At 38.4% G+C, this 22737-nt stretch overlaps 4 protein-coding genes across 8 annotated transcripts; 2 read left to right on the forward strand and 2 right to left on the reverse strand.

The window, feature by feature from the left end:
* The first annotated feature begins 160 nt into the window (after nucleotides 1-160).
* LOC109856006 (tyrosine-protein phosphatase non-receptor type 23) lies at nucleotides 161-8076 on the forward strand. 3 transcript variants are annotated; one of them, XM_020430792.1, is made up of 15 exons: nucleotides 161-673; nucleotides 888-1090; nucleotides 1239-1561; nucleotides 1644-1759; nucleotides 1878-2263; nucleotides 2390-2737; nucleotides 2928-3151; nucleotides 3243-3478; nucleotides 3558-5721; nucleotides 5858-6396; nucleotides 6506-6787; nucleotides 6894-7078; nucleotides 7162-7463; nucleotides 7562-7714; nucleotides 7814-8076. In XM_020430792.1, exons 1-15 carry the CDS (start codon nucleotides 587-589, stop codon nucleotides 7972-7974), a joined length of 5709 nt encoding a protein of 1902 aa, XP_020286381.1. In that variant the 5' UTR covers nucleotides 161-586; the 3' UTR covers nucleotides 7975-8076. The 3 variants fall into 3 exon arrangements, with proteins under 3 accessions (XP_020286381.1, XP_020286382.1, XP_020286383.1); XM_020430793.1 differs by having other exon boundaries at nucleotides 7850-8076; XM_020430794.1 differs by having other exon boundaries at nucleotides 7562-7687; nucleotides 7850-8076.
* Nucleotides 8077-8844: 768 nt separating this feature from the next.
* On the reverse strand, nucleotides 8845-22644 carry LOC109856007 (dolichyl-diphosphooligosaccharide--protein glycosyltransferase subunit STT3A). Of its 3 annotated transcripts, XM_020430797.1 has the most exons (13): nucleotides 22589-22644; nucleotides 13774-13872; nucleotides 12431-12592; nucleotides 12161-12328; nucleotides 11907-12067; nucleotides 11423-11812; nucleotides 11186-11339; nucleotides 10846-11084; nucleotides 10540-10704; nucleotides 10236-10424; nucleotides 9817-10036; nucleotides 9478-9666; nucleotides 8845-9388 (listed from the first exon to the last, which is right to left on the reverse strand). In XM_020430797.1, exons 3-13 carry the CDS (start codon nucleotides 12525-12527, stop codon nucleotides 9243-9245), a joined length of 2118 nt encoding a protein of 705 aa, XP_020286386.1. In that variant the 5' UTR covers nucleotides 12528-12592; nucleotides 13774-13872; nucleotides 22589-22644; the 3' UTR covers nucleotides 8845-9242. The 3 variants fall into 3 exon arrangements, with proteins under 3 accessions (XP_020286386.1, XP_020286384.1, XP_020286385.1); XM_020430795.1 differs by lacking the exons at nucleotides 13774-13872; nucleotides 22589-22644 and adding an exon at nucleotides 13094-13266; XM_020430796.1 differs by lacking the exons at nucleotides 13774-13872; nucleotides 22589-22644 and adding an exon at nucleotides 12792-13020.
* LOC109856005 (nuclear pore complex protein Nup205) lies at nucleotides 13657-20584 on the forward strand. Its single transcript, XM_020430791.1, has 10 exons — nucleotides 13657-13792; nucleotides 13981-14144; nucleotides 14240-14656; nucleotides 14759-15050; nucleotides 15135-15857; nucleotides 15957-19232; nucleotides 19319-19569; nucleotides 19693-19932; nucleotides 20039-20240; nucleotides 20350-20584. The coding sequence occupies exons 1-10, from the start codon at nucleotides 13783-13785 to the stop codon at nucleotides 20565-20567; spliced, it is 5793 nt and encodes a 1930-aa protein (XP_020286380.1). The 5' UTR covers nucleotides 13657-13782; the 3' UTR covers nucleotides 20568-20584.
* Nucleotides 21522-22658, reverse strand: LOC109856008 (phosphatidylinositol N-acetylglucosaminyltransferase subunit C). The gene is made up of 2 exons (XM_020430798.1): nucleotides 22589-22658; nucleotides 21522-22446 (listed from the first exon to the last, which is right to left on the reverse strand). The coding sequence occupies exon 2, from the start codon at nucleotides 22364-22366 to the stop codon at nucleotides 21545-21547; it is 822 nt and encodes a 273-aa protein (XP_020286387.1). The 5' UTR covers nucleotides 22367-22446; nucleotides 22589-22658; the 3' UTR covers nucleotides 21522-21544.
* Nucleotides 22659-22737: the final 79 nt, after the last annotated feature.

Here is a 22737-nt window from a genome sequence, read left to right on the forward strand (position 1 = left end):
TCTTTCTCCCTGGACCTTTAAAAGTTTTATCTAGCGCCATCTAGCGCTCAGGTAACGTATTATTACCACATACGATTTGTTATCTTTCCAGTAGGGGGCATGCCAAAAGAAAGAAAGAAGTGAACGCACTCTATACGTATATATATGTCATACGAAACGGCCTTTAAGACGGTGATTCTCATATCGAATTGGTCATCGATTTCGTAACTCATTTGCAATAAAAAAAACTTTGACAATAAATTCATTTCTCTTTCTTTTGTATTTTTCGACTTTGATGTAAAAAATGAAGTCCGCTTTCATCACATCTGTTTTTCCGATCGTGAAATTCCGAACGTGAAATTTTTTAAATTTGTTGTAACCTGTTAAATTTCCGTGATCGCTTTCATATGAAACCACCTCACGAGTTTCATTGAGTACGCACCTCAAAGAGGCACCGCGATCTTTCGTCACAAATACACAAGTGACAGATCTATGAGCGTTCACCGTTGAATCCATTTTCCGATACGTGCGTTTGACAGATGATTGACTGTCAGTGTTCTACACAGTTTGACGTATACTGAGAATTGAAACCGCAAACGGAGCCGACATGGAGGCAGTGCCGAGATTGCCAATGATATCTTTTCAGATGCAAGTTAGTCCGGAACCTACAACTTTCGGACCAAAACTCAAACAGGTACAGGCTATGTATCTAAATTTATTTTCACCGTTTGTTTTTATCCAATTAGTTGGTCTGCAGGATCTACGTTACGTAGGAATTTATGTGGGGTGTCATTGTATCTATACGTACTGATAAGAGCTAATTGATTATTTTTAGTACAAGAGATTTATATCCGTATGTATACATATAGATATTTATTTCTTTTGTTTACATTTTTTTTTTTTTGCAGTACATACGAGATTTTTACAACGAAGATCCCGAATCATACAACAATGAGATACATCAGTTGGAGACCTTACGCTCGATGGCAGTTAGGCCACCCATTGATATGGCTGGTTGTGTATTGTTGAAGAAATATTACTGTCAGTTGCATTTTCTTCAGAGCAGATTTCCCATGGGCAAGGACGGACCAGCTGCGGTTACATTTACGTGGTATAGGATATATATTTTTTTTTATTGTACTTAAATAGTGTGAACGGTACAAAGTATCAAACTTCTATAATAAGTACGCTTAAATTTATTGAATAATATTTAATTGAAAATAATTGCATACTATGTTGTGTTTTTTGTTTTGTTTTAGGAAAGACTCTTATACAAATGTAGTGTGCGTACTGGCTAATATTCGTTTTGAGATAATGTCTATTTTGTTCAACATTGGTGCAATGCACAGTCAATTGGGTGCGCGTACTGAAAGAAACAGCGCCGATGGAATGAAGATGGCTTGTACTCATTTTCAATGCGCAGCCTGGGCTTGCGAACATTTTAAAAACAGTTACTCCCAACCGTCTGGTATGGATTTAGCATCGGAATTGATGACGTTTATGCACCAGCTTTGTCTGGCGCAAGCTCAGGAATGTATATTGGAAAAAAGCATGCTGGACAACCGGAAGCCGACGATTGTGGGTACGTCATTAGAATGTTAATCTTGATTGATTGTTTTATACATTAACTGTTCAGTTTTGTACAAGATGTATGTATTACACAGCAAAAGTAGCAAAGCAAATAGTGGACTACTACTCGATGGCACTGGACACATTGGAGCAAGGTGGAAGCGATGAAGGAACCGTTGTGTTCGATGCCGTAGGGTCTAAGCTTTATAAGGTGAGAGTTATGTTGTAGTTTATATTGCGTTCTATATTACATACATTTTTTATGAACTTTTAAAATAGATAAAAATGAGAATTATTCTTCAAACTTTCCGTGACACAAATTTTTGCAGAGCTGGAAACGATACGTTAAGTTTAAAAAAGCGTATCACTCAGCGGTTACGTATCTCTATCAGGGTCTCGCTGCGGAAGAGCAGAGAAAGATGGGAGAACGAGTGGCGTTTTATAATGCTGCGTTAGCGTCTCTCAACGAGGCGCATACATTTTGCGATTTCTCAAACTCTAAAGAGGAAAAGGCTGCGGTGGAAGAATCACTTACGTTTACGAACGACGTGATCGAAGGCAAGAGAAAGGCGGCTAAGAACGAAAACGAGTTCATCTATCACGAAGAAGTGCCCGAAAAGGAAATGCTTCCCACAGTGAAAGGTGCTTCTCTAGTCAAAGGGATATCGTTTAATATAAATGATCCAGAGGTGTCAGGACAAGACATATTTGCAAGGTAATTTATATTTAACATTAGTGTTTTTTTTTCATAAAAAAGGTTTTATTATTATATTTTTTATCTCATTGCAAATAACTTGGAGAAATTTGAAGTTGAATATATTGTTTTATATATTTTTTTCAGATTAGTTCCTATGAAGGTGCATGAAGCAAATTCTCTTTATTCGGAAGAAAAAGCCAAGATATTGCGTTTTATTGGAGCAAAAATAGATGAAAAAGATCAATACCTTAACACTTACTTAACTTCTTTGAAACTGGAACATCTGAATTTATGGGATCCTGATGTGCAAACTTCAGAATGGGACGGCCTACCTTTCCCGGACGAATTGGCCGAACGATGTGCGGCTCTCAATGCGAAGCAACATGTGATTCAGGATCTGGTGGATATTATGGAGAAGTTATCCGAAACGAGTCAAGATGTTGAGAAAGTACTGAAGGAAATATTCAAACTTCTGTTGGACGAGGAACAGAAGTACGACTTTAATTATCTTTTTAAAAAAAAACCCCCCATTTATATTTGAAGAAACATTCTGAGATTTTAAACGAAAAAAAAATTCCAACATTGAACATTATTACATAAATGTATTCGAGATTCATTATTTTGTGTGTGAAAAAAAATAAGCAGTTTTATATGTAATAGTTTATCTTTTAATGTGTTTAAGAGAAAAGCAATATCAAGATGCGGTAGGTAAAAGACCGCCATCGATAGTAGCGACTGATTTAACTAGAGAGGCTAAAAAATACGAAGAGGCACATAACAAAGCGTCCGAAAGCAATCAAGCTCTTCATAAAGCGGTGACAATGCATGTGAAGAACTTGAAAATTCTCGCGCAACCGTTGGGGGACCTAATGACGCATATTCCCTCACCGAGCATGTATCACTTAGGTAAGTTTTTTATACATCATTTTTTTAATACCGAATAAAAAGGAAGTTGAGACATAAAATATGACGTTTCGTTTAATTGTATTTTATTTAGATCAAGGTTCTGAAAAATCACAGAATGCGAAAGAAATTGAAAAAATGCATACTAAAGAGCTGAAGCGTATATTGAACAAAGTGGATGAAATGCGAAGACAGAGACTCGATTTACACACCGAGTTGCGAGAACAAATTGCCAAGGACGACCTAACACGTTTACTGGTCACGGCAACATCCGAATGCGCTCCTCTGGATCGTTTGTTTGCGGATCAGCTTGGCAAGCATCAAAGTTTGGTTAGTAACACGACAATGTTAATGTTTTATATGTTGTTTAATACACATATGATTAAAATAAAATTATTTCATATTATAGATAAATTTAATAGAGCAAAATCTCGCCGCGCAAGATAACATACTGGCAGCTTTAACGGACGTTTACGCGCAAACCGCTAATACACGGAAAAATATCGAGGACATATTAAAACGCAGAGAAATCACAGTATCGTCTTTGATCAATTCTTACGACGCTTATGAAGATCTGTTGGCGAAATCGAGCAAAGGTTTAGAGTTTTACAGAAAATTAGAAATAAACGTATCGAAGTTGCTACAACGAGTTAAAAGTACGTGCAAGGTGCAAGAGGAAGAACGAGAGCAGATACTCGCGCAGGACAGTGGTAAGAATACGTACGACAAGACTGATGTATCGTCAATGCCGTCAACTTACGACCAAGGCCGTCCACGTTCCGGTCCGAAATTGAAGGATTATCTGAACAGCAAAGCAACGGAAAAGAACGCTACCGGTTATCAGAATCCTTATTACAACTTTTACAAAGAACGTACCAATGCAATGCTTGGGACAATGCAAGCGGACTCGGTACAAAAACCAATGACAACCGACATGAGCGATAAGAATTTGATTCAGTCTCCGAGTTCGATACCTCCGTCAGAAATGTCGTCTTCGTCCGTGAAATCGTCGCAACCCTATCACGCCGCAGCGTACAATGATTACAGAACCAATTCTCCGTACTCTTATGGCGCTCAGACGTATTACGAAAATCAGATCGCGAGCGGTGCGATAAATCAAAACTACTTGCCGATTACTAGCGCAAGTACCACGAACGCGTATCAGCAACCGGCCATGTCCGTACCGGTTGCGTCGAATTCGAATGCACAGTATCCCGCAAGTTCCTATTTGCCGAATGAACAAACCTTATCCATGTCCGCCACCGGACAGGACAAATACCGCGGTATCTCGCATTCCACCTACAATGTTTCCAACAACGCTTTGCAGTACGATTCTTATCAGTCACCAACGAATTACGGTGGTTACAATGTCGCAACGCCGTACGTTCTTAATCAGGATCAAACTTCCATGGCGGTTAAAAGCGCGGAGGTACCTACGCAGATTCAACCGGTAGCTCAAACTCCCATTACCACGATCGGTTCCGTTGTCGCGAGCAACACCGCGTCCGTAGACGGCCAGACTTCTTACGGAATTGTGCATCAAGTTCAACAATACGATAATCAAAAGACAACATTGAGTCAGGAAATGTCTCAGAGCGATCAGAACGTTGTTAGATCACAGCTACCAATGAAGGACAATGCGCAGAACTATTCGCTTCCTCAAACCGGTCATTCCGATATGACGTATCCGCAAAACTATTCGAACGCCGCTTATTACAATCCAGTTCAATACGCTACGTACGACTCAAACGTCGCGCCTCCGACGCAATACATGCAGTCGCAACAGCCGAGCATGAGCAATCAACCTGTACATTCCGTGGCGTCAACGAACGAGACTTCGACGTCGTATTCCCCGAATTTGCACGTTGACAATTCCGTTCAGTATTCGCAGCAAACCAATGCGGAACAAAGTAAACAGAATTACGCGGACAAAACGTACAACGCCGCTTACGGTGCGCAGATGCAAGCGAACGCGGTCAATCCGAATTATTCAAGTACCTATCAGAATTATCAACACGACACCACCGGTGTGCCGTATCAACAGACTAACATTTTACCCGGAGACACGTCTAACGTTTACGCTTATTTAAATAGCTCGAGTGGTTCCGAAATAATACAGAGCCACGTGAAGTCGACGACCATACAGAGTTATCCGCAATCGTATCAATATCCGCAGTCGCAGCAGGCTTCTTATCCGGGTTACGTACAGTATCCGAATTACTCGCAGGATCAACAAAATTACGCTTACGTGCAGAACGCTCAGGGAACAGGAGGCGGCACGCAGGTGGCGTACGCTTATAATCCCGCCGGTCAGGCGCAGCAAGGCTACGCCTATACGTCCGATTCCCAGAATATCCAGACCTCGCAAACGTTTGAGACGACGGTGGATCCTTCCGACGTCACGTCCGGCAACGGTTATCAACAACAGGATCTAAATTCGACGTACACGAATGCGGGCAACAACGCTATAGTCAGTCAGACATCGTCCTCGCAATACAGCCAAGTTTATCAATCTCAATCGGAAAGCGATACGTATTACACAACACCTTACGGTCTTCAAATGCAGGTTCAATGTACGTCATCATCGCTAACATTAGTTCTCATAGTAGATTTGTATGCAATTAATTTTTCTTACATTTGTTGGATAATGTTGTTAAATTTGTTGCAATTGATTTTGTTTTTTTTTTGTTTTTGTTTTTTTTTTTTCAGCTGGTTCCACCGCAAGGCCTGAAAATTACACCAATTACAATCAGACGTATATGCAGGCCGTCAACAACGGAACAAACACAACGACAAGCGCAAACCCAATGAAACTCACGACCAAATCCGACGAATTGAAGTCGAATGTCGATCTGCTTGCCGACCTCGACATCACTATAAATCATGCACCTCTGGTACCGGAAGTGCGACCTCTTTCCACAGTGCAGAAGAAAGAAGAAGAAACGGAAAATAACGCGGAAAACGGTAAGGCGGAAAAGAACGAGCAGGACGAATCGCTTAAGACTGAACAAGAAGTTTCCGCTGATAAGAATGAAGATAAGAATGATCACGAAAATTTACAAATCGTGTGGGATACTTGGTACAACGACGTCCAACCGAAAAAGGATCCCTTGGGAGAACCGACGGCGTTGCAAAAGTTCATCAATGACGTTGAGAAATATGAAAAATTTGTAGATAGTTTACTTGTAAAAACTCTCAGCGGAGCTACGAATCTTGATATTAAGTGGAAAGAGGTTCAAGACTTTGAAGTAAGCGTAAATTTAAAAACTTTATATCGATATATCTTATTGATTAGTTTATGTTTCTTTTTTTTAAGAATAGTTTTCGTATTTGGTTTTTTTTTTTGTTTTTTTTTAGGAACGAGAAAATGGAAAACAATCCAGCACCGTGGCGCTGGCACATTCGTCTGAAAATCGAACGGTCGACTGTATTCCGTACGACACGACGCGAGTGCAGATTACGTCGTCGGACGTTTCGTCGTCGTATATAAACGCATCTCATATTATGGAAATCACTCAAAGGATACCGACAACGTTTATCATAACTCAAACGCCATTACCGGACAAACTGGACGTCTTTTGGACGATGATCTGGGAACAAGAGAGCGAAGTTATCGCATGTTTGGTATCTGATGCTCAGGTATGTATATATAATTTTAAAAATATTTTTACTTTTTTCTTTTTTTTTTACATTTGTTTTATTTTTTACGTACGACAAATATAGCACTAAAAAGGAAATTTTACAGATGAACGGAGAGACATATTGGCCCTTGAACGAAGAGAACAACTTAGACGTAGGAAATTTTACAATTTCGTTAAAAAAAGTGGTTAATTACACGTCCTACATTCAACGAACTTTTTCTATACGACATAACAAAAAGAAATCCGAGAGGATCATTGTGCACATGCAGTTTCTCGTATGGCCTTCTAAGTAAGTCAACTTCGCAATTCAAGTATGTATTCGTACAATACGCACATATCTGATTAATTAAATTACATTGTTGCTCTCCCAAGTGGTTTTCCAAGTAGTCCCGGCAGCTTACTTACATTTTCGAGCGACGTGATGACGGAACAAGCGTTACGACGTTGCTCTCCCAAGCCCGTCGTTGTACATTGTTTAGACGGTGGTTCATTGAGTAGTTTGTTCTTGGTTGCCGCTGCAACGGTGTGTCACATACGAGTGGGCTGCGGAATAGTTGACGTACCGCTAGTCTTCAAGGGTCTTGCAAAATGTCGCAAACAAGTCGTGAACAAGGAATCGTTGTTGTTTGCGTACAGATTGGTGTTATATCACGCTCAGGATAGTTTAATGAAACGTAAGAAATTTGTGCACGTTTTTTTTTTTTGTCGTAAAATGTTTTCGATAAAAAAATTCTTTTCAAGCGAAATATTGTGCTTCATCTTCTATCATCAGGCGGAATCTTGTCATCCACTCGCTCCACGTTCGAAAACTTCGACGGATTCAAAGGAAACAAGGAGAAAGCATCGAGAAAGTTGCAGTGCCACCCTTCGGACGATTTTCTTCACAATCTTGGCGTGGGTATGCAACGTTCCGAGTCTGAACAAGGTAGAGATAATTTTTTTTTTTTTTTTTTTTAAATGTGTGCAAATATGATACAAGTTTCGAACAAGGGAATTGTCGAACGTCAAATTTATTTCTTTTAAGATTTTGAGAATGCAAAAAAAAAAGTGTTCGTTGCAGGAAAAACGCAAACAAATGAAAACACGTCGAATAAGAATCCAACGTCGTCGCGAGAAAAACCCAACAGCGGAGTGGTCGTCGATCCCTTGAGCCAACTGGATCCTTTGTGGTCTATTCGCAGATAATTTCTAGCATTAAGAAGTTGTATAAATTTGACTACGCAATTTAAAACGGACGATTTATTTAAACGAAATACAAACCATTCCTGTCTTTGTTAAAAAAAAAAATAATAATAATAATCGAAAGAAGGAAAAAAACTGGCTATAGAAGTTTTGAGATTGCTTGTATAAATAAACATTAAAATGGAATAAAAAAAACAATTAGATAACAACGCGTGTTACTGTATTAGCTTCGAAATAAAAAGACATTTATTCAAGTATCCGCTAATTCTTAAGTTTTAACAGTTTTACAGTCTGTTAAATATATATATATATATATAATATATATAATATATAGAATAAAAAATATATATATAAAACACATGCCACCTACTTTGTATTCACTTTCATATTTATACACATCTCAATTGGCTTAAACAATGCAATCTATATATATTGCTCATATTTCGATACACATATGGTATGTATAATCTATTTAAATAAAGTTAAAATGTGTATGTATATTTCTTGCGCGTTTTTTATTCAGCATTTTTTTTTTTTTTTGATACAACTAACTTAAACATTTTCTAACTACATATATCCAAAGAGAAAAAATTGACTACAATATATAAAATTTTTTTTATGAAATATTCATATATTGAATCGCACTTCTCTCGTTCTTTCTCTTTACAAAAGGAATTTAAAATAGTTTATATTTGTTAGATATAATTTAGCGCGCGTAAATAGAAGCAACGTTATGGTTGCGTTCGTTTTTAGGCGCTTGCGCGCTTCGACCGGTCGGTCTATCTTTATTCTACATTTAAAGAACTATATAAAAAGACGTACTGACGCTCATCAAAGCGCGCAAGCGTCCAAAGCGAACGCGTCCTATTTCACGGAAATGACGACTATCTTCTCTTACGTTTGTAATACACTTGCATATGTGCTAATATTCATAAACAAACATACATTACTAGTCATGTTATTCGATATATCATATACGATGTTTTAACAGGCTTACTGTCAAAATACATACATACTAAATATACAACTTTTCAAAATTGCAATAAACTGCAAGTATCGATATACTGGTATCGTTTCTTTTTTTTTTTCTTTTTTTTTATCTTTACGTAATTTTTAGTTTTATAAAAATTTCGTTTACAGTCTGACTGTCGCGACCGCTAAATAAACCGAATTGCGAAATTCGTATCTAAGCGCGAACGTAAATATCAAAAAATTTACAAAGTTATGGCAATAGATGTGACCAAATGCAAATTAGAATGTTGGAATAACATTTAAGCCCCTCTGTTTCGTAGATCCTTCACTTTGTAAATTCGTACGAGCCAGTGTTCCGTGGTATATGCCTCCTCCAGCGTGTTCAATTCGAAATCTTTGTTTCCGATCTCCATATTTCTCACTCGGTCGTAACCTGACGGCTTACCTATTTGCAATATTAATTTTTTCAATAAAATAAACATTGCCGCCCACACACCTGTAAAAATCTATAATAATAGCGAGAAAGTCTTTTACCGCCTTCTGTGTAGACTTGGCCGAATCTGTAGTAACACATTTTGTACATGAGACAGTTGAGCAAAACTGGGGATCCCTCTTTGTCCACTCGAAATTCGCCCGCGGAGTTATAATAATCCCATTCGGTTATAGATTTTCCTTTCTCCGTACTTCCACCAATGCGCACCATCCATAGGAACTTGTTTATATCTGAGATGTACAAAATGTACAACAATTATAAATACTTTGTAATGTAAAATATTTTTATATTATTTTCAGAATCAGTCTATTTATTTATTTATTTTTTTTTTCAAAACTGACTCTACTTATATTGGTTGTTGCACGTCAAATTAGATTTACCATCCGACGAGTAACCGGTAAGTCCTCCAAAAATCACAAGAACGTAGTTGACATCCAACTCTCTCATGATCTCATAAGCCTTCTCCTCGGAACTTGCCATTGCCTGACCGACTCTTGATATGTGCGTATTATTCCATGTGTTATTATCTACCAAAATAGTACGATTCGCCATTGCGGTTATCTGATATCCGTAATCCCACCAAGACATCACTTTAGCATTCTGAAAACAATTGAATATGTAAACGCAACAAGAGAAATTTCTCTTGGTCTTTGTTTTTCAAGAATTTTCCTTGTAAAAAAACTGAAAAATTTAAATAAAACTTTTAAGAGTCAATGCAGATGGTGATGCAAAATAATAAATATATATAACTTTATTACACAAATTTATATATTATTTGTTAAGTACTGGAACCGCTTACTTCAGGAGTGTTCATACGTAGCCAATAATAAGCTTCTCTGAAATCATCAAAAATCATCCGTCCGCCGTCAGGCGATCGTGCGGACAATACAATGCTGGGCGAGCTGTAAGCTTCTGCCGTAACCCATGTGCAGTGAAAAGTGTAAGAGATGAAAAGTATACACATCACTACGACGAAAAATGTGGCAACCTATATATATTAAGAGAATTTAATGTTACTACTTCTGTGTCTAAAAAAACAATATGTTTTTGTTTTTCATTCATTTATAAAACTATTTTTCAAAATTTTGATTTCTGTAACTCACTTCACTCTTTAGAACATAGTTGCTCTCGAACTTCTTAGCTTTCTTGTCGACAACTTTTCCACTTTCGATTTGCTTCATGTAAGTACTTAACAGAGAGGATGCTCCGATTCCGCCCAAAATGCACATTACTGGAGCGAGCACCAACATTAAACGTACCATCACACCCTAAAATATATAAATGCGTTTCAAATATTAATACAATACAGTTAAAATACATTTTTCACTTATAAAACAATAGATATGTAAAAAGGCTAACAAGCTGTATTGTCAATGACAAAATATTTCACACATCTTGGATTTACTTACTGCAAAATATAAACTGGTAACTCCGTACAAAATCAAGAAAATGTTTGAGTCTGTTAATTTGGAGAAACAGAAGTATAAGCCCGACGGGAACAAAAATACAAGTATCTGCAAATCAAAGTAGAAAGAGCTCCATGATGTCGGCTGATGTTCCGAAACTGAAGCGATTATTGGAATGTGATTCTTTGCGTATGACGGATCGAGCAGAGAGTAAAACCGTCCGGTCCATGGTGATATTTTTCCTTTAAAACATTAAGCGAGGCGCGTAAGAATAAATTTTTAAATGAAATATAATATATATATCCACACACGTGTGAAATAAATTGCACAAGATTTATATTACCTGTGATGGTTAAAATACCACCGACTACGCACGACGCCGAGACTACCACAATTAACAGAGCGCGGAATAATATTTCAAATTCATTTTGTGATAATTTACTACGCAAATAATCTACCAATGCGTGTATCTGACAGAGACCAAAGACACCCAATGCCTGTAAAAAAAAATGTAAAATAGAAATAAATAAACTTGCGCGCATAAATTTAGTTGGTTACGAAATCTTTTTATGCAACTTACAAGCATATGTTCGGAACTTTGAACCGGTTGGAAACCAACGAATGAAATTTGCATAGAAAGAATTGTGCCTAAACAATAAAGAATGCTGTACGCGCTGTATATCCTGTGAGAAAATCTACCGGTCACCATCAGAGTTAACACGTGTAACGGGATTAAATTAATTAAAAAGACGTATCCGCCCCACGAAGATACCATGTAGAAATAAGCTAGGGCAGCGCATGTGGCCCAAGATATTGCTCCCGTCTTTACAGCTTTGATCCACATGTAGTATGTGAACAACATACAGAAAATCGCTATGCCTTCATTGTCGTAAGATCCTGCAACCGATCGAGATATATATCCAGGTACGATTGCGATCATTGCAGCTGCGAATAGACCTGACGCGGAATCCTAAGAGAAGTAAATACAGTAAACGTAACATTGTCTGTTTAAAAAAAACATAGTATAATTGTATTCACCTGAGAAGTAAGAATACAAAATATACCTTTAATTCTTTGGTAAGCAGATAAGTGATGATTGTTGTTAAACTTGAAAATAACGGAGCAAGAAAGACACAAATGTTGCGTATATCTAACGTAATATTTAGCAACCAAGAAATCCTGTATATCGCTGCTGAAGTTATCATCAGACCGGGATATATGGTTCCTGCAAAATATTTTTACAAATTAAATATAATTCACTCTCTCAACTGTGTGTCACACATCAACTTTTTTTTATGTAAATGTAATGTAAACACACCGCCTATTATTCTGCCAAGTGGATACCAAACTCTATCGTCGAACCAATTATGAAAACTATAAAATCCATTTTCGGCTAAGTATTTTGTTGTGCGATAATTGAAATATGGATCAAATTCGTGAATAACACTTTCAAATCTCAGTACCGAGAACAAACGTGTTGCAAATGCTGTAACAAAGTTTTTTGAGTGAATTAAATTAAATATATTTGTTATATTTCTCCACACAGCTCAGCTGTAACAGGTCGTTACAAGTACGGAGATAAACTTACATAAAATTGCTGCTAGAGAAAGTACAGTTAACTTTAATAACGTCTCTTGCTTCTGAGCATTCATGTGCAGACCTCTCGCTTTCGTCAATAACGCCATGTTTGTGTAGAAAGTTGCACAATAATTTTAACAAAAACAAGTTCTGAGTTTTACAACATTTAAACCTGCAAATATAAAATTAAATTTATCTTCCTCTGCTAAGTATACATACGTTAGTATATTTTCATCCATGTAATATCTATAAACATTTTGCAAAACACAAAAATGCCGACAAGTAAATTCAACAGGTTTAAAAAAAAACAATGATTTAAAAACCTAATAAGTAAATATACGTATTTAAATTTATTATACGTATATACGTACAAACACCGAACACATGTGTGTGTGGTTAAAGGTTATAATTAAAATTGACAAATAAACATCTGCATTTGCGCGATCATTTGCGCAACGAGAATCAAATCGTAGAAGAAAAACAAATTTTTAATATTCGATCATTCGGTGCTTCTTCGAGATTGTACATTTACACATTTAAACGACTCCGAAAATAAATTCGCGAGCGACCACGTACACAAAATTACCGACCGGTGACATATGTACACGTCAATTCGCGAATCCGCATTATGTGTCAGTTTAAGCGACTTTTAAATATTTTCAGAAAAACTTACGAAAATTATTTTACGCAACAAATGTGGGAACACAGAGTGGCCATTTAAATAAATGATTAACTACGAGAAAAACGTTTCCAAATTCCAAGAAAAAAAGCGCGCGTATATCTCATAATCCATATGAAGTTTGACAATGTGAGAGGGTCGCCACATGGACGATGATGATGATGATGGGACAATGGGAATCAAAGAGGTGCGCGATTCAAGTCGCGTTGCAAGTGCTTCGAAGTGCTTCGGTTCTCGAAGAATTGATCAATCGCATTGGTCAATTCGACGAATCGATCAATGCGATTGGACCGTTGTGCATCCGGCTTGAGATCATATTACACCTCGATTCCTCTAAAACATCCAATCACGATGTAAGAAAATGCTCGTCCAATTACGTTTGTCTCGACTTTCATGGGTACGTTCCAAAATAACTTACCTTAGTAAATCGAAAACTATAGTACGCGTGACATAAAATATAGCATTTTATTAACCAAGGTAGAATTTTGGAACGTAGCCCGTGATGTTTCGTCAATGGATGCTTCTCTTATTGACTTTGTTCCCGCCAGAGGAAACCGGTTTTTGTGTTTCCGATGAGAATCCGTGCGAGAAGCCGGCTCCATCGCACTTAATTTTTACTTAATGATTAAGTTTTGTCGTCTGTTATTTTTGTTAATGCATAAAATTGCGCTTACAACGAAAATATGTCAGAAGGTAATTCACATCCGAGCATGTGTAATATTGTGTTTGGGACCGTCACGCGTTGAAGTTAACCTCCTCTCCATGTCTGAAAACTAATTTTTCAATTATTTTACATTTGTTCTATAATATTTGCATTTGGTTTTGTATATTTTCTATCGTAATATCAAAGAGAAAATTAAAAAATATTTTGTTTCATGTAGACAAAGCAATAACAGAAGATATGTGGACTCCGTACAAGGAGTTGCTAAGTCTCGTTGAGAAGTATATAATATCAGGACCTGATATTCAAGACCCACAGTATCATGAACTCACAGAAGCTTTGCGTAATCACAGACAAAACTTTCTTACCATCTTAAAAAATCCAGTAAGTATATTTATATATCTGATTTAATATTGGAGCAATTGCAAACTTGTTGGTTGGCGGAGATTAAAATTTTACATATATTTTCTATGCATCAGCCAAAAAATCCAAAAAGTCGCGAAGAGATAAAAAAAGGAGTCACAGATGGAATAACACTGCCTGGTTTGGGTCATCAGATATTGTCAAAGGAATTGGTGGATGAGACTGTTATTATATCAGATATGTATGATTTGAATGAATTTATGGCCCTGGATCTTCTCTGTACGGCTCAGTTACAAATGCCGCATCATCCTGGTTTAACTCGCGGTTTAACAGCCGTTCTTCTTTATTACGACGGAAGAAAGGCATTGACATCAGTATTAAGAACATTGGTGCATACTCGTATCGGTCACAGTTGGGCGGTGGATACACCAGTTGCACTTACAAGACATATTACGGATTATACAAACAAATTGCAAGAGGATGGTCTGCTGAACAGAATTTTGTCTTTGGTAGAAGAAATGGATCCTACTAAGGTAATAGAGTTAAAACAAAATTATATATATAGATATTATATACAGGATATTTTTTATATCAAAACAATGTGTATCTCTTCAAAAATAAATAATTTTAAATAGGAGCAAGATTTACTGCAACAAAATAAAGCATTAGGCGGAGCGAAGCATCATCAGATGGTCATGAAACTTTATAACGACACGCGACAGGATCTGGCTGATATTTTATACTTATGGTCTGCCCAAACGTCTTTGCCAAATATAATTCTGTTTCGTTTATTATCTATATTACAAACACGTCAAGTGGAATCTGAAGCGGGTGAAGGTGGACCTGACAGGGTTACACTTGCGCTCATTATGGCTGTTTTAAATGCCCTAAATTTCAGCTTTTTACATAGTCGTGAAAATGGCGAAGGTACGTTGCGCTTGTTTTGTTTCTAATTATACAGCAAAAATTTCCTATCAATTGTTTATTTCTGTGATACTTTTTTTTTTTCAGAATTAGTCAATTCGATGCCACTGATAACGGAAAGGGACGCGTTAGAAGAATTAAATAAAAAAATAATGTCCACCAATATAAATTGGGAAAGTGCTGGATTACGAGGAGTGATACAGTTCGCTTTGGCGGTAGCCATGATCACAATTAAAACAACTTCCACTCAGTTTCAGTCGCAGAGCATAACTATGGAAGATGAGATGTTGATCGAAGCGGCCTTGGCAAACAAGGCTTTTCATTTTATGGCCGAAGTTTTGTTTAAAAACAGTTACTTGCACCACGAAGAGTTTTACGTTCGTTATTTTCACACTCTCATCTCGGACTTCATATTACTGATGCCTGTCAAAATTAAAGAGCTGCGCAGTCGCGCCGACGAGTCCATGCGTTTGATACAAGCGTTTCAGCAGGAAGGTATTGAACCTCCCATGAATCTGGACAATCATTTTGAATATTTAATGTTAATGGTAGCGGAACTCTACAAGAAAGATCCGCTGAAGTTAAATTTAGTCATGGATTATTGGTGTCACCACACCGATACGACTCACGTAACAGCTTCTGCGTACATTAGCCGCCTGCCTTCCAGACAAGTTGCCTTGTTTAAATTCATTCGACTCGCGGGAGAAATACTGCCGGCGGGTTTGTTCGTTCCGTATATGAAAATGATTTCGTCACTCGCTTCATCGACACAGGCAGCTAGACACGCATTCAATTTTTTCAAACCAAACGGTAACGTATATATAATTTATATAAATATGTTACTTTTTTTTTTTATGCCGATATTGTGTGTGTGTGTGTGTGTGTTGCAATAAGACTGATGTTGTGCAGGGTCGACTGGTTCAGCAACGATTTCGTGGGATCATTTTTTCAACTCCTTGAGTCGATATTATTACAATTTGAGACAGGAATTGCCTCCCAGTCAAGACACAGTGTACAGACAACGATGTCATCCGAAAGGAATTATGCCTCAGGAAGTCAAGGGTCTTGAAGCGGTGCTTTCGGTCGTTCAAGTAATCGCTAAGAACGACGAGATGTCGAGAGTCGCTATATGCGATCATCCAAATTGGAAGGTTCTCCCGTCCCTGATCGGTTTGGTGAGCTGCGCGATGCCGATACCGCTAAAAGGTGTGCTGGTGAGAACTCTCGCGGCACTTGCCAGATCACCGGAAAGTTCGTCCGTGGTTTGGCAGAGTTTGGAAGCTGCTCAGATTCTCTCCACTATACCGACCACAAGCAGTTATCAACCGAGAGGTGTGCAAACTGAACTGGAAGAAATCGAATCTAGAAACGAGGAGTATCCATTGACACGCGCCGTGCTGGAACTGTTGGATGTTCTAACTAATTTTCCGATACCTCGTCTGCTTGGTGTCGGCCAACGGAATCCAGGATTTGATCCGTACTTGCATTTTATCATTAATATCGTCTTCTTGAAATTCTACACGCGTTCGTACAAAAATCCCGCTGAGAAGTGGGAAGTGGCCGAGGCGTGTTTGAAAATATTCTCCAAGTTGATAAAACAATACGAGCCAGCTGTGGAGGATTTCGAGGGTTGTAGAGTCGAGTTGCAAGGCGGTGAAACCACCTTGGTGAATTCGGCCCCGGGATATCATCTAATGACGAGCTTGCACATTAAGCTTGCCGCTTCTGAATTACTGTACGTCATATTACTCATCCTGGACGAGGGATGTCATCATTTTGACACTTACGACAATTTTCCTGGCAAGAAGCACCTTGAAAATTGCAGTTTGTATTGTTTGGAAATATTAGAACGCGGACTGAAGACGCAAAATAATTACATGGCGCAGCTGGCCGCCATACCGTCCGAGAACAAACTTATGACGGGACTGTCGCGTTTGTTGCTCGGAGTGAATCCTCGCACAGGCAAACCGGATCACATGATTAATATCGTGAAGTACGTTTCGTACAATTCGTGGCTACCGAAGCAAGCTTTCGTGGCTGTTGGCGTTATTCAGGGTGTAACCACCGAGCCCGGAGCGGACTCCGAATTGTTGTCAACATTCACGTCAACGTCTACTCTAGCTACGAACATCAGACACGGATTTGTCGAGTGTCTAGATGCGGAGAGCGTTTCGGAAGACGAAGATGAGACAGCAGCCGGCGAACAAAGCAGACTGCAAATTGGCAATTGCAAAGAGAGGATATTGCTGTTGATGATGCACAGTATTACACGGCCTGCGCCCAATCTCGCGCACTATTTGCTCGGTTTTGAAATAACCAAAGATATCAGAAAGACCGTTATTCAGCAACCGGGTATTCTAGGATTTCCACGCACTTGTTTGCATTCTATCCTGGGTATTCTCGAACAGTCTCTCGATCGCGGTCGCGACAAAATAACCGAAGCCTGTTACTGCTATCTTCATACATTGACAGCCAATAGCAAAACGTCAGCACCAATTCTCAGATTTCTGCGAGCAATCAGTACCACCAGCAGTCAGGACTTCGTGCAGAGACACCTCTCGAAATTACCGTTCCAAGGACCGAACAGATCGACCGAGCTCGGCTGCATGTCTTGGCTAATGAAGATAGCCGCTATCGAGTTGCGTGTTGCTGGCGGCAGTCTGCAGACTTCCTTAATTCAACGACTGGTGGGAAATGTGAATCAGGATAAAGATCAGATTGTACCGTCCCAGAAGCTCTTAATGGATCTTTTACACTACATCGACTTCCAACTCTACCTGGAACCCACGAAGTCATGGGAATTCTTTGATCCGTCGCAAATCGAAGTGGTTTTGGGCAAATGCAGCACACCCGTCGCGTTAATGGGCGGTCCGCGACTCATCGACATTCGTAAATTGCATTCCCTCATCACCGAGGAATTGACGGTCACGCAGAGCAGCGCGACCGCCACTCAGCGCAAACTTATGCAGCAAGAAGTAAAATCCGTACTCGCATACGCGCTGAAGAAGAATCAGACCAAAGTCTTATCTTACGCAACGGTGAAATTCGTGGAGGGTTGGTGCCAAACTACAGAGATACTATTCTCCGTCGCGACCGATCAACAACTCCCGGCGAGTCAAAGACAGAGCCTTTTGCTGAATTTGTCGCACGATCTTCTACAGAAAATGACCTCTTGCGAAGCTCTGAGCGAAATCAAGACGTTGGTGTCCGGCACGGTCTTGATGCTGTTGGTGAACTTGCGAAACAGTTTTGTAGTCCAGTCGGACAACGAGTTATTGCCGTCCTCACCGTCAAATACAACAATGATGAAAATTATTCTAAATCACATTTTACAATGGATCATAAATGCCGGTGCTTCTTCACAAAAGGTCGTTACGCATCTCTACGCGGCCTTATTGAACTTCCTGAGCATCGTTGGTTTTGAATTCGAACACGTAAACGTAATCGACTCGATGTACATCAGACAATTGGATAGTTCGCTCAACAAGCTCATGCCTACCCAGGAACGTTTGCAGCGTTACGCGACAATTCAAGTCATCAACAGTTTCGGGAATCAGTTGATGGACATTTTGTGCCACAGCTGTTCCGGTGGACACGACGTGTGCAAGATGCTCGCGTTGTCCTGTCTGGACAAGATTCTGGAATTGGATTGCGACAACGCCTGGATGATATATTTGACGAGCAGAGGCTATTTGAAGCACATGATAGACAGTCTGTTGGAATCGGACAATATGCTGCGATTCATGCTGCAACCGGAACCGCAGACTCTGCGACCTTTGTATCTTTACGAAGCGAAAATAGCCATTTTTTGCAGAATGGCGTCAACAAGATTCGGCGCGGAGAGTCTCCTGGAGAACAAGATCCTGTCCTGTATGTCTACTATGTGCGTGTTCGATCAACATCCCGATGTTCACGTGGGTTTTGAGGGTGGCGATTACTCGTTTATACCGTCGGTCGGACAACGTTACCAGCAGATCTTTCTACCGGCTTTGTATCTTTGCGACGCTCTGTTCACCACCCTAGGAACGGAGAATCAATCGTGCGCCGTGCAAGTCTGCAGTTTCTTACAAAGTCACAGAGATACCGTAGAAATGACTTTGAGAAACGCGTTCTCCCATGCCAATAAACTTTTCTTGAAGGAAATAGCGTGTCTCACCGGTGTGATATCCAGATCGGCAAATATAGGTTTGTGTCGAAAAAATCATCAAGATTACTTGAACGATTATATAACGTTAATACGTTATTATATTATAAATATCATTGCTTTACAGACATGTACAAACTTGTGGAAGAGGAATTGGCGAGAACAGATATAGATGATTACAAAGTGGAGAGTACCACGGGGATGAGGGAGTTGCGGGCGCATCTCTACCGCCTACAGAAATTGATGCTCTCGTTACTGAAAAAATTCCAAATGCACTCGATTCCGATAAACCACAATTATCAGGAAGCCGATGCGAACCAACAATATATTTCTTGTATACAGATAGTCGCCAACATCATGTTGTATACACGCAATCAAGTAAGGCCTTTAATATGAATAATATATATATTGAAAACATCAAGGAAAATTTATTATTTTTAGAGTTTTTCAGTGAATTTGTTCAGACGTTTGTGTGTTAGAAGTTTCATATTTTTGCTTCAGATGCAACACAGTCACATGGATCAGAAAATAAGGAATGTGCTGTTCGATCCTCACTTAACGCTGAAACCAGGAGGAAGACAGGACACAATAAAGGACACTTCCGGTGGTGTGCATTTGGGCGTGATAGTCGAACAGCTGGTTTCTGTGACAAATTTACTACACACTGAATTACCTCATATCGATTCCTTGATAAAGAAGTCGTCAATGGTAGCCGACATGAATACAGCGGAACTAAAGAAGGTTGATATTAAGACTTTCAGAATTGAATTTTTATTTTCTCGTTTATGTGTATATACACACATCATATATACTACAAAGATTTAATGCGATTGATTTTTATTGTCAGTACATGTCTGATAACGAGCTGGAACTCGATGTGGAAAAGCAACGAATGCTTGTCGAGCAACGATTGAATCGTTGGGTGAAGGACAAGCGACAAAGCATAAAATATTGTTCTTTTATAATAGAGCACGCGTTGTACATTCTTTGGAGTCATCTGGACTTTTATACCATGCTGGTGATATCGCGGCAAACTCAAAGGGTGCACGGTCAGTATAAATAATTTTATTTAATTTAGATATATTTGTTGTTTGTGTTTATAAGCACGCAAGTGTTACGTAAAAACTCTTTCTTAAATGTGTGTTTGTCCACAAACAGTATCGTCGGGAGGCGTTGACGACAGTATGATAGAATGGAAGGTCTCGTCGGAAACGTTAATGGAACTGAAGCAAGGACTCGTTGCCACGTTCACAGATACTTTTATTACACAGTTACTGGAAACAACGCACAGCGAATACGCGACGTTGGATCGTAGCTTCATCGAAGCTCTCATAAGACGAATTAAAAGACTGCTACAATTTATAATTATAAAATGATAAAAGGTCTATACACTAGAGTTTTTTAAACTGAAACTGGTTTTTGTTACGATAATAATATTACAAATAACGGGAGAAAGAATTTGTGTTCACTTGTATAGTTTGAATTTTTTAATATAACACCATCTTGTTTCACTTATGGGTAAGTTCCACTTGCTGTTCGCAACGCGTTACCTATCTTTGTTTAATTTTCGATGAAGAAAAAAACGATGATTCCATGAGCGTTGCGCGAACGGCAAGTAGAACTTATATGAAATTTATATATATCCTAGTTATATACGTGGATGCTCTCCGCTTTTTATATGTATAATTATCGTGAGCAGTAATTTTTAATTTTTTTATTCCCCTCAGGGTTACAAAAACAGGGTTAAATATTTCTTTCGTTCTCACATTGTTCTTCCACATCTTTCACAACCAATTCAAGCTGATTGGAGGCCCGATTCAGTTTGCATTTAAGTCGGTAACTTCGACTGAGAAAAGACCGGCCCGGAAAAATCCAATGTGTGAAACGCGAGTTAGGGAGGTCCCGAGTTCCTGGGCCGGTAATTGCGAGCAGTATATATTATATATTATATATATCATATATACTATCGGAGTATACTATAGCGGTATATAGTATGTACACTATATCGGAGCAATAGTACGAAATTTTTAACAAAAACATTTGAGCTCCTTACGTATAATGAATTTTGATTTATTTGTATAAATAAAGATATCAATTACAAACTATATTTTAAGTAAGTTTTCGCTTTTGTATCTTTTAAAATAACACATTGACATACATGCTTCTTTCCTCTCTTTCTCTATATAACATATGTATCACATGTAACAAAATATATTCTTGTAAAATAAATTATGTACAATTACGATAAGTAAACAACGTTATATCTCAAAACTTTATACATAAACTTTATAAATTTCTTACAATATATCTGTACATAATTCGTAACTGCGATGATTGCAAAAATCAATTTTACTTAGGAAGTAATCACTGCTTCATCCCACGGACCGTAAATGTTATCTTTGAATTTTTGACACCTGATGTACCAAAGTGGACAAATAAAGTGAATGATCGTTACGGCAGTGACAAAAACGTATAAGAATGTTTGCGAAATGAATACAAGCGAATACACGGTACCAGTTGAGAGAACGGCTGATATAACAATCTTGTTACTCGTTTGTGATAATAAATACGGCAAGAGTACAAAACACTGAACCGACACCGTTAGAAGTGTGAAGGCGTGTAACGGGGACGCCAATCTGGAGGCCAACATTAACGATCCAAAAATTGAAGAAGTTACCGACAACGAATCCGACAATGAGATCTGCGATAATCCGTATTTGCTAAATATCAAATGGGTGAGAAACATCAATATTGTCATAGCGTAAATTGTGTCGGTACTGATTGTCTCGGTTAAAGTTTTCAAAATTGGCGACAATATATAACCGAACGTCAAAAATATAAACACGGTCCACAAGTCTTTCGACAGATTCGAACGCCGATCGGGTGTTCTTACATTGTAAACAAAATACCCGAGACTTGTCAGAACGCTTCCGGATATTGTAACAATATCCGGAGTGACCCACTCGTTATTTAACCAAATAAATATTATGACAAAAAGCACGACTATGCTCAATTGTATGGTTATATCAGCACCCAGATTTATCGCATCTACCAACGTCACGTTATTCGGTTTAATATTTTTACGCAATTGTTCCAAGAAAGAACTATCCGTGTAGTTGTCCGGCAATCCGTAATTTTCGTACAAATTTTTTTGCCATTGTATTTCTTCTCTCATGTTTGAAACAAAAAGGCCGCGGCTTTTACACAGGGGTTTGGAGATCTCTCTCGTTATTAATTATCTCTTCGCGAACTATTCTGTGTGTGTGAATAAAACATCACAATATTTAAGAAAATATTTTAATGATATGTTTAAAAAATATTCTAATGATATATTTAAAAAATTTTTATACAATATAAATTAATATTAAATACACAAATAGATTTATATGCTACTTACTTTGAAAAAATACATTTTGACAGGTTTGATTGGTTGCACACACGTATTTTGACGAGACGATGCAAATTCAGCAGAGACTTTTAGGCCCGAATTCATAGTCGCTTCTCAAATCTTAAGCTTATGTCACACTACGGATTAGGATTGAGATT

Source organism: Pseudomyrmex gracilis, unplaced genomic scaffold, assembly GCF_002006095.1.
Source record: "Pseudomyrmex gracilis isolate BER0280 unplaced genomic scaffold, ASM200609v1 scaffold_104, whole genome shotgun sequence".
NCBI lineage: Eukaryota > Metazoa > Arthropoda > Insecta > Hymenoptera > Formicidae > Pseudomyrmex > Pseudomyrmex gracilis.